Raw genomic sequence first — 12003 nt, 5'->3', positions numbered from 1 at the left:
ACCGTCTAGGTCGTCCTGTCTCCAAACGGACGCTTTCCAATTGGCTGGCTGCCTGTATTGCGTTCTGTTATGCTCAGGCCGGTCTCTCACTGGAAGGTGCTGTCACGGCCCACAGAGTCCGAGCTATGGCTGCGTCTGTGGCTTTCCTCCGTTCCACGCCCATCGAGGAAATCTGCAAGGCGGCCACTTGGTCCTCAGTTCACACGTTCACTACTCACTACTGTCTGGATGCCTTCTCCAGACGGGATGGGCACTTCGGCCAATCTGTGTTACAAAATTTATTTTCCTGATGGCCAACCATCCCTCCTCCCTCTTTGTTAGCTTGGAGGTCACCCATGCGTAAAGAATATGCTGCCTGCTTGTCCTGGGATAAAGCACAGTTACTTACCGTAACAGGTGTTATCCAGGGACAGCAGGCAGATATTCTTACGCCCCACCCACCTCCCCGGGTTGGCTTCTTAGCTGGCTTATCCTAACTGGGGACCACGCACTCCTCCGTCGGGCGGGAAGGCACTCGCGCACGCGCGGTGCGGCCAACTAGAACTTTCTAGTTAAAAAGGTCCGTACCGAGGGCTCCGTCGGTGACGTCACCCATGCGTAAAGAATATCTGCCTGCTGTCCCTGGATAACACCTGTTACGGTAAGTAACTGTGCTATCTGGTTTGTTTTTTATTTGATTTGACATGTTACATTCATGCTTGTGCTATTCAATCTAGAATATGAGCAAGGTGATAGTGAATTCTGTACTCTGTAAAATCCTGTTCTAATTTTCACTTTTAGAGTCTGCAGCAGATGAATCCAGTGATTGGTGGGTTATGCCCATCTACCAGCAAGTAGAGATAGCACTGAATTGAGCTCTGCCTCTTAGGATGGAATGCTCCTTGGTTAGTTAGTATTCTTTGCCTCCAGCAAGCAGATGGATTTCTTTTCATAAGTTCCTGGTTTTGAGGTTGTCGGCTCCTGTCCTAGATCTCCTAGTTAATTGGAGCTTTGGGGCTTTATGGTGTTCTGGCTAAGTGATGCTACCTTTAGTGGATATACCTGGTCCTTCCAGGTCCCCTCCTCACCCTCCTCCCTTTTCAGTTGTTCCTCAATGTTCCTTTCCAACATTAACCCCCCCCCCCCCCCCCAAACAAAAGAACCCTGGTATATTTTGAGGAGGAAGAAATGGGCCATTTCAGCTGTTGCTGACCTTGAATATTTTTAAGAGGGTGATTTGTTCCAGCCAATACCTGTTTTCTGCAAGAATATGCTTTTATCAGCACCAGGTGAGGGTATCTTTGTTTAAATTCTTAATTGGCTTTGGGTGGTTTTTGTGTGTGTGTGTGTATTTTCACTTAGGTTCCAATGGTAATGAAGGTACTGAAATGCTGCTGTTGCTGTGGTAAGCAAAGTGTAGTTTGGGAGCAATGTCAGACTAGCTATTCAGACTCTCCTTTGATGGACGTGCCTTTTTTGGCTGTGGATGCATCAGTTTCCTGCATGGGGAAGTCCAGGCTGCATTCTCCATAGTCTCCCGCAACCATGTTTCAACATTGTAATTCTCAAGCTTTAATACAATAACAAGATGAAGGCACCCCTGTAATTGAGAAATAGTAACAATTTAGTCTCTGTGGGTACTTCACGAGGTCCGGACTCCACTCCCCTCTTACAAACAACCTAGGGTGTAATCAGGAGACAGCCCCGCCTGGTAATGGTATTCGGTAGGCTTGTTGCCCGATGCATGTATCGAACACGTAGGTGTAAATTCCTTGCGCTTGGTTTTTAGAGCAATGGAATAGTCCTGAAAACAAAGGATTTTTTGAGTTCTCGTAGGTGAATGGTTCTGAAGATCTTACAGCTCTAGGAATGTCCTGCTTATGCGCCTGCTTATGCTCCGAGTTGAGCAGCTTGAATATTACCATGCGTGGTCTCAAACTGGTGCTTCCAGCAGACCCAGCATGTGGACACGTTCTATGCGTAGCGATCCATGGGCCAACTGGAGAAAAAGGAATGGAGCTCACCATCTTTAATCACCTCAGGAAGACCGACCAGCTGCAAATTTTCCCGGCAAGAATGGTTTTCCAGGTCATCGATCTTTTCTTTGAGCGTTGTAACTTGCATTTGAAGAAGTTGGTGTTCGGTTTCCTACTGTTGCACATGGTCTTCCAGGGTGGCGAGATGTTGGTAGGTGGAAATGCACCATGTAAGTCCTCCAAGGTTGTGTCTAATTTGTCCACTATGGGTTGTAGTTTTGTTGTCAGCTAGACCTCCAAGATTACTTTCACTTCATTAACCACTTCGGCCACCCCGGCCGAGCTGACCGTTAATGGTATGGAAGGCTCTCCATCCGCTATCTTGGAGTCCCCAGTGCAGGCCCTATCTCTTCTGACGTGGTAATTTTGAGGTCATGAGGCGCTCGATTCACCACTTGATTCATCTTCAGAGTTTGGGCAGATCACCCATCAAGTTGGTGAAGGTAAAAAGTTAGATAGTGGGTGAAATAACTGTAATAACAGAGAGGAGTTGCGTGAGATCTCTCCACCAATGTCTGATCATTGGCTTGACATCACGTGACCTCCAGGATGTACTATTTAAAAAGATCCTGACTGATGGAAAGATCCCAGCCAAGATACAGAACAAAGAGGATTTCTCTCTTGGCCATGGTGAGAGGCTTCCATGCAGAAAGATTAAGAAGAGACACCTTTGAGAATAGTTAAGTACTTTCAAATATATTTTTATTGGTCAAAAGTGACAGGATAAACTAACATTATACAGAACCAAAAAAAAAAAAAGGGAGAAAACATCAAACATCTCCCTACCTATCCCATATCATCCTTCCCCAGTTGATACCTCAACAAGTCTAATAAGGTCCAATAAAGTTAACAAATTTTAAAGGTAACTTAGAGCAGCGAATGATAATGAATCCCAAAAAGGTGCCCATAAAGTTACAGCTCTACTTTTGAGAGGAGTCCATGTCTTCTACAACTGAATGTTCCAATCGAAGAGTAGCTATCTTGATGCCCCTACACTGCTGTACTGTTGCTGGTGTTACCTCAATTCAGTGTTGTAAAATTATTTATCCCAGGACAAGCAGGCAGCATGTTCTCATGTATGGGTGACGTCACCGACAAAGCCCCGGTATGGACCACTTTAAAAGTGCATCGCCACGTTAAGATTTTAGAAAGTTTGCGATAGCCCGAACCGCGCATGCATGAGTGCTTTCCCACCCGACGTAGGGTGCGCGATCCCTCAGTTCTCTAGTTTCCGTGAAGCTAGTAAGATGTGCTTCAGCTTTTGTTGAAGTTTATTTTTCTTCACTTGCCTTTCCGCTCTCGCGGATTGTGAATTTTTTGTCATAATTTTTTATTTTTATATCATTCTTTCTTTTAAAAAAACAAACAAAAAAACTGGCCCACTTGGGCCTTATGGACTCTTTTCGCCATAGAGTTCGTTTTGTCAACGGCTGTCTTCCTGTCCATGTCCTGCCCGTCAACGGGTTTCAAAAAGTGCGGTCACTGTGCTCAGGCCATTTCGTTAACCGACCGTCACCGCTGGTGCTTGCAGTGTCTGGGACCCGAGCACTGTGCCGACTTTTGCTCCCTTTGTTCATCCCTTCAGAAAAGCATCCTAAAAAAAATGGTTACTTCAGCACAGACTCCTATTCGGCGCTGCAATGGATACAGAGCCCAGTTCATCTCCGACACTGTCTGCGACACCAAGACCGCACTGACCAAGATGACACCAAGGGTGGATCCACCAATGTTAACTCCGGTGTAGCAACTCACAGTGGGTAAGCCGGCTAGGAAGCCTTCTCCTACCCCCTCGGGGCCTCAGGTCAAAGCAGCAGTGAGCCAAGTCCTGCCGACCTCGAGGAAACCCAAAAAACGTTCTGCTCCGATTTTGGTGAGTGCCTCGACTTCGGCCTCCTCATCGCTGGAGCATAGAACTGCACCGAAGGTACCGGCTAAGAAGCCAGCGGTACCAGTGCATACTTTGAAGCAACAGATTCAGGAGTTGCTTAGAGATGTTTTTCCCATGTTGACATCGACTCCACTGGAGCCAGTCTGGTCTGAGCCTTCGACACTGGTTGAGCCGGCTGTGGAATCTCCATCGGTGCAGCCACTGCTTGACCAGAAACCGACAGCAGTCTTTTTCAACTCAGACATCCTCTGACTCGACACCGGTGAGGTTGGGAAAAGTTTTGCAGAAGTTGAAACATCTTCAACCTTTGGTGCCACTTCCTTGGCGTCGAACGACCCGAGATTCAGACCTCTTGAATGATTCAAATCCAGAGCCTGTTCTATCCGACTATGACAGCTCTTCAGAAAAGGATTCTCTTCACCAACCTTCTCAAGAGCTTCCTATTTAACTGAGAAATCTTCATTTTCAAAATTTTTGCATATGGTTCAAGCTGCATATGAGGCATTTGAAATCTCATCTAGAGTTACTGCATTCTCGGTGTCAATGCGTCATCTGGCCTGGCTTTGCACCGTAGATATGGACCCGAATCTACAAGATCGCCTAGCTAACTGTAAGGTTAGAGGGGTTAGGTTGAAGTGCCCTTACAAATGCCAGATCCTGGGTTCAATTCCTTCACAGAGGTTTCATTAGGAAGTAGAATCAAATGACCAGCACAGCCAAAAGTGATTGCATAAAGAATATAATATAGAAATGCAGAAAAGCAAGATTCATAAAGATTACAATTAAGGAATAAGTTTTACAAATACAGAGACTGATTCTGTGTTCTTGTGAATGAGAGAGAACAGACAAAGAAAGAATCCAAGAGAGACAGGAAAGAGAAGCGTGAATTTCCCAGTAGAGCAAGAAGGGGGGGTTGATGTTGAGAGGGGGCTTTTTATAACAACTAGAATCTATTGAACTTCAATAGAATCTATTGAAGTTAAGTATCCCCATCCTTAGTAAACTGTCTGAAACAATGGTTAGTTTCACTAATCAGGAAGGTGAGTTAGGTGTGCTAGACTGGAGAAGAATAGACTGGAGTCAGATGTACTTTCCAGTATGCCTCTGACAATAGTTTCTGATTAATCTTAGTTATCTGTGCACCTGGACCCATTGTACCTCCTAAGCTGTCCATCCTAAGCATCAGACATTCACACATCTTCTTAACACCTCTTAGCTATCTTTAGCACCTTTTAAGGTTGTTGCAATGACATTCCCTAAGGTCAGACATGAAAGATATGATCTCCCATAAGCCTTTGCTGACATTGGTTAGGCTAACTGAAAATGCTGATTGCTAGCAATGCTAGGTTGACACTAATATCCCATGCCAGGGCAATGAGTTGTTTGATGACTCCATTGAGGCAGCTACCAAGCGTTTATCTGAGCATGAGAAGACATTTGCTTCCATCATCAGGCCAAAGCCAAAACCTTCCACTGCTAAGGGTTATAGGCCTTCTCCATCCTTTCAGAGGCATTTTCCTCAGAAGGCAGCCTTATTCGACAAATATGTCAACTAAACTCTTCAACTACACCTCTCTCTTTTTCTTTTACCTAATATGTCCCCCCCTGAAAAAATTCTAAACAATCAGTATTCTGTAATTCACTACTTTATCAAAAAGGACCTCTCTGAATTTCTAAACAAACTGTATATTATAATTGCTGCATTTCTAAGATTCTGTATACTGTAATTGCTGCATTTTTAAGATTCTGTATACTGTAATTTCTCTATCTGCATACTGTAAATCGTTGATTGTCCAGCTCTCTTCAGTTGTAAACCGCCTAGAAGTCACAAGATTATGGCGGTATAGAAGAATAAAGTTATTATTATTATTATTCAAGGCCGCCTCCTAAGAAGCAGCAGCAGCAGCAACAACGGCAGCAAAAACCTCAGGACTCCTGCTGCACCCAGAGCCTCTCAGCCTTTTTAACCATCTAACACAGAGCATAACCTTAATCGTTCTACCTCTGTCCTCTCCTCTTCCCATTGGGGGTCGTCTCCATCTTTTTTTTCCAACGATGGGAGCTCATTACATCCGACCTCTGGATCCTCACAATCATCAGGGAAGGTTGCTCTTTTCACTTCATCCACGTTCCACCAGATCTTCCCCCAAGAGATCCGTCCCAGACCACCCTTCTTCTTCAGGAAGCTCAAGCTCTGCTTCGTCTCCGTGCCATCAAGGAGGTTCCTCTGGAACAGCAGAGCAGGGGTTTTTACTCCCATTACTTCCTTTTCCCGAAGAAGACGGGGGATCTCAGAGCTCTCAACAAATTTCTTGTCAAAGAAAAATTTCAGATGCTGCCTCTAGCCTCCTTGTATCCCCTTCTGGAGCAGAACGATTGGTTATGCTCTCTGGATCTCAAAGAGACTTACTACACTCATATTCCCATTCATCCAGCCTCTCGCAAGTTCCTCAGATTTCGGGTGGGAAATCATCATTTTCAGTACAGAGTGCTACCCTTCGGCCTGGCATCATCTCCCAGAGTGTTCACCAAGTGCCTTGTAGTAGTAGCAGCAGCTCTGTGCAACCATGGTCTTCAGGTAGTCCCGTACCTGGACGATTGGCTCATCAAAGATTTAACATCTGAGGGGGTTATTGCAGGGACCCAACGGACTACTTGGTTTCTCCAAAGTTTGGGGTTCGAAATCAACTTTCCAAAATCCCAGCTCCAGCCCTTTCATACTCTACAGTTCATTGGCGCTGTACTGGGAAACTGTTACAATGCTTAAATGCAATTGGTGTCAGAGGAGAGGTGTTAGACTGGTTTTGAGGTTTCCTGATGTCCCGTACCTATCAAGTACGTTTTAATTACGATCTCTCTAATACCTGGAGCAATCCATAGTATTCATGGAATTCAGTCACCATTTTAGAATAGGCTCTCACTGTGCGACTTTGGGGTGCTTACTTATATAATAACCTTCTTTTTGGTTGAAATTAATTATTGTAGCTTATTTGAATAAAAATATAATCTGTTTCTTTTGTATTTCTGTTCTTCCAGATGAGTGGTTGAGGCCTGTGATGAAGAGAGACAAACAAGTCTTGGTGCATTGGGGTTTTTACCCAGACAGGTAATAAAGCATAATTAGATCTGAAGCTATATGTTTTTTTCCTTGAAATTTACACTATTTATCTCTATCTCTCTCTTATCATTTTTTTTATTTTTAAGCTCTTTGCTCAATTATTCCAGGATTGAGCACAATTGTCAATTATGTTTTTGTATTTTCTTATGTGCTGGATAAACAGTCTAAGGAGGTTGGAATAGTAGCGGCTTATACAGAGGATTTTTTTAAAAAATGTAATGTTGCATATCTAATCTAAATCTTGGATTTATATACCATGTCATGTCCCCAAAAGAAGCTAGACTGTGTTCACATAAAAATCAATAATCAGAGTGAAAATAGTTAGATTAGAGAGAAAATAACTTATTAATGAAGATCCTCATCCGACATCCTAGAGAGAAGATAACTAATTTTCCTTAAAACAGTTTTCTAAGAACTGTTAAATAAGTGTTTTCATAGATTTACGGAAAATCAGGAAGGAGAAAACAGTTCTTAGACAAGAGGGAATCCCTTTCCAAATCATTGTAAAAGTATATGAAAAAGATTGAGTAATATTACCAATAAATTTTTGAAGATGGAAAGGACAGTTTAAATTTTTGAGAGTTTCTGGTTATTCAAAGATAGAGGAATCAAACACGTAAATAGTCCATGTATAATTTTAAAAACCATAGGAAGCGCATTTAAACTGTACTCTAAGATAGACTGGGAGCCAGTGAAGATTTCTCAAAAGAAGAGACATTGATCAAATTTTCTCTTACCAAATAATTACTTTGCTGCCGTATTTTGGATTAGTAACCGTTTTATATTCCCCTTACTCAGGGCTATATAGATTGAATTACGGTAATGTAATTGTGTTAGGATAATAACTTGCACCAGTACCATGAAATGTTGCTGATGAAACAGATGTCTAACTTTCCTTAACATTCTTAAGCTGAAAATTTTTTTGAAAGGTGATTAACCTGACATTGAAATGATAAAGAAGAGTCCAATATTATTCCCAGAACTCTATATGAAAATTCAATTTTCAAAAGATTCTCCAGAATTCAAAGATACAGGGAGAGGTAACTGTTCAATTTTGGGGCCAAACCCTAATAATTTTGTCTTGGCTGCATTAAGGGCTCCTTTTACTAAGCCGCGTTAGGGCATTAACGCGCAGAATAGCGTGCACTAGACGCTAATGCCAGCATTGAGCTGGCATTAGTTCTAACCGCGTAGTGCAGGTTTAGCATACGCTAAAATGCTGCGTGCGCTAAAAACGCTAACGCAACTTAGTAAAAGGAGCCCTAAGTTTCATTTGAACAGAGGTAGCACACATTTGAAGTCTGGAAATACAAGAGTTTATATTTAATTCAAAGTTGCTCAGTTTTGGATATACTTCTAATAGAATAAGAATATCATCCACATATGTAAAAATTGTTTCAGAAGTGGCTAAATTGAGGTTCTTTTAATGTAGTCATGTAAATGTTAAAAAGTAAAGGAGACAACGGGGAGCCCTGTGAAATTCCACAGGCGATTTCATGGGGCAGATATTTTACCATCAATATATATCTCATAGGTGCGTAGTGTTAGAAAACTTGTAAACCATTTCGGTATTTTCTGATCCAGGCTTATTTCGGAAAGTAAGCAGATCAGTATATCATGATGTACTACATTAAAAGCTGCTGAAAGATCAAACTGCATCAAGATAGTATATCTATTGTGAAACAGTAGGCTATGAATCTTAGAGATCAATGACAATAACAACATTTCTGTGCTGAAATTAGGTCGAAAACCATGTTGTAATGGAAGAAAAATAGAGAATTTATCCAAATACCATATATACTCGAATATAAGTCAATTCAAATATAAGTTGAGACCCCCCATTTCCCCCCAAAAGGAGTACAAATAGTTGACCCGAACATTAGTCAGGCGGCTTAATATTCAAGTGCCCTCCCCTGTCAGGCTCTGCACCCAGCCCCCTTCCCTCCATCACCTGTCAGGTTCTGCACCCAGCCCCCTCCTTGCCTGGCTCTGCACCCAGCCCCCTTCCTTCTTCCCTCCCTCCCTCCCCCCCCATCAGGCTCTGCGCCCAGCCCCCCTCCCTCCTAGGCTCTTCACCTCCCTACCCTGTGCGTCGTAACCTCCTCTGCTGATCCCTGAAGGTGCAGTGAGCAGGAGCGAGCTTTCAGCGCTTCTGCCGGTCGGTTGATGGCTGCTGCGAGTTCTGATTTTCTTCAGCCGCTGATCGGCACCAAGCAGAAGCATGTCTTGGCACAGGATCTGTCTACCAGGATATTCTCAGAATTATCTTCCTCAAAGAATAAATCATATTTTACAGTAACAGATGTAGCCCTTATTGTCAGGATTTTGTCATTAAAAAATTTTGCTAGTTCATCTGCAGTTTGGTCTATTAGTCTTGTTGATTTTTTTCACTCACATCAGTGAGTGATCTCCACAGGTTAAACAGAGCTTTACTTTGATCTTTTGAACCACTATTTTATTCCCAGAATAAATTTTCCGGGGATTTCCTAAGTTCCTGGTTGTATTCAGTAATTTTATTTCTCCATTCAATCTTGTCGGCCTCTAAGTTACTTTTTTCCCATTTACGCTCATGCTTTCTACAGCCTTGTTTGAGATCGCAATGATAAGCAGAATACCATGGTGTTTTACAAACATAGGAAATTGTTTTTACTGTAAGTGGTGTCAGTGAATCAAATCTTTTTTCTAATTCATCCCTCCAAATATTCATGGTATCATCAAGGTTGCAGCCATTAAGTTGAGACCAATAGCTACAAAAAACTTGAATTGTACATGACATAGATAATTCAAATGTAGCCCTGTGGTCATTTGAAGAATGGAAGACTGTGAATACTTCTTTAAGTTATAAATGAATGATGAAGTCTATATATTGAAGCATGCTGTAAGAAGAGTATAAGGGAAGAAAGAATGGAAAAATATGAGTTGTGATGAGTGGTGTTGCACTATTTGGAGTACTCATAGTTGAGACCTTTTTCCTCACAGTTATTTCTTTCCTAAATGTAATGTCCTGAATTTTTTTTTATATAAAAATAGGTAGCTTAAAGATGCCTAAATAATGATTTGATCAAGGTAATATCTGCCATCCTATACTATCAATTGAAGACCTATGATGGTTTAAGTCAGTATAACTAATAAGATCTAGAATATGACCTTTTTCATGTATAATTACATTACATTACATTAGTGATTTTTATTCCATTACCTTGCGGTTCAAGGCAGATTACAGAAGAGGATTTCTGGACATGTCCAGAAGTGTAACAGAGTAGAGTGAGTTGCTTCAGAGGATTGAAATATTTCATACGGTGTTAGTTAGTCTTCATAGATTTCTTGAATAGCAGGGTTTTTATTTCTTTTCAGAGAGTTTTGTAGTCTGGGGTCGCGATTAGTAGATTGGAGAGTTGGTGGTCTAGTTTTGCTGCCTGTGTGGCTAGAAAGCCATTGTACAGTTTTTTCTGTTTGATGTCTCTGATTGGAGGGTATGTGAATGGTGTCTGGGTTCTCCCTGCGCTAATAACTGCTATCGTGGTTTAGTAAAAAGGGAGGGGGTGCATGGCATGGCATGGGAAACCTTCTCTCCAACGTCAGAGCTGACGTTGGAGGGAAGGCTTGTGGGTCAGCCACGTGCAGCGTTTGAATCACTGCTTATGCATCCCCCCAACAAGCTGCTGAAGGCAGATGGAACGAGTGCAGCTCCAACAAGTAAGGGGACACAATCTTTTAGGGACAAAGGGTGGAGGAGTGTGTTGGTGCATTGGAGGGGCACGATTCTGGGACAACAGCTGAAATGTAGGGAGTGGGAGGGGGGCACAAACTCGACTCAGAAAGAAAGGAGATGGCATGAACATGGGACACAGAAGGGAGGGAGGAAGGGAGCACTAATTTGAGACAGGAGGGAAGGAATGGAAAGGAAGAATTGGGCATGAGTGTGTGAAAGAGGGAAAGAGATAGTGGCACATGGGGAAAGGAAGAAAGAGAAAAATTGGCATAGAGAAGAGAGAGGTAGAGATGGATGAGGAAGAGGATGAGCAGGAGAAATATTGGATATGGTGGTGGAGAGGAAACAGGTGAACATATTGAAGGGGATGCAAGGGGGAGGAATGTTGGACATGGTGATTGAAGGAGAGATATGGCATTGTGCTGGAGAGGGGTGAGAGAAGGAGAAATGGGATGGGGCTGGTGGGCAGTGGTGAAAAATGCACATGATCCGGGGGATGAGAGAGGGAGAAATGTTGGATGTGACAGTAGAGGGGTGGGAGAGATGCCTTAATCTCTCAAGACAGATGGGCAGTGAGAGAGAGAGATGAAGACATGTTGCCAATAGGGGTGAAGGAGAGAGGAAGAAAAGTTGGACTAATGGAGAGACAGAGAGAGATGTTGGTTGGGGAAGGGAATGAGATCCAGAGGAGAAGCAGCATGCATGAGGCAAAAAGAAAAAAAATATTGGATGCACAGTCAGAAGGAAGTGCATGCGCATGCGCACTCCCTCCTGCGTGCTCCTGTTTTCTGTGAGCTGTACGGTACCGCAGGTAGGAGTGCGCATGCGCGCGAATCTCTCTCTTCCCCCCGAGGCAAATGTCGGCCGCGGTGGCTCTTTCTCTCTTCCCCAGAGGCAGATGTCGGCCGCGGTGGCTGTTGGCAGCTGCAGGCCGTGTCGGCTGCCAGCGACTGCAGGCCGCGGTGGGCGAGCATGGAGCCGGACCGAAGTTTCTGCTTTAGCTTAAAAGACACTGCAGCGGCTCCTCTCACGAGCTGCTCCTGTGTCGGAGAAGGCGGCGATCGTGAGAGGAGCCGCCGGAAAGTTACACTGGTGGGGTTCGGGCTGTTCGTTCCGTGCAGGCTCCTCTGGCATCCTCTCTCTCCCTTGCCTGATAGTAGAGAATGACACGGTGGCGGTTACCCGCGGCTAGCCGCGTTTAGCCGTGGGTAACCCGCCGGAACGGGGAATGAAAAATAACAGTCGCTGCGGGGACGGGGACAAGGCCATT

General features: G+C 43.6%; 1 protein-coding gene across 4 annotated transcripts in view; it reads left to right on the top strand.

Moving 5' to 3' along the window:
• The window catches only part of SMARCC1 (SWI/SNF related, matrix associated, actin dependent regulator of chromatin subfamily c member 1), a 383361-nt gene that overhangs the window by 70588 nt on the left and 300770 nt on the right, over nt 1-12003 (top strand). For all 4 annotated transcript variants that reach the window (XM_033931941.1, XM_033931940.1, XM_033931939.1 and 1 more), the window contains exon 7: nt 6940-7009. In XM_033931941.1, the coding sequence (XP_033787832.1) occupies nt 6940-7009 (70 nt within the window). The remainder of the gene's footprint in view (nt 1-6939; nt 7010-12003) is intronic.

This window comes from Geotrypetes seraphini, chromosome 2 (genome assembly GCF_902459505.1).
Source record: "Geotrypetes seraphini chromosome 2, aGeoSer1.1, whole genome shotgun sequence".
NCBI lineage: Eukaryota > Metazoa > Chordata > Amphibia > Gymnophiona > Dermophiidae > Geotrypetes > Geotrypetes seraphini.
The sequence above is the reverse complement of the archived record's forward strand: the minus strand, read 5'-3'. Positions and strand labels throughout refer to the sequence as shown.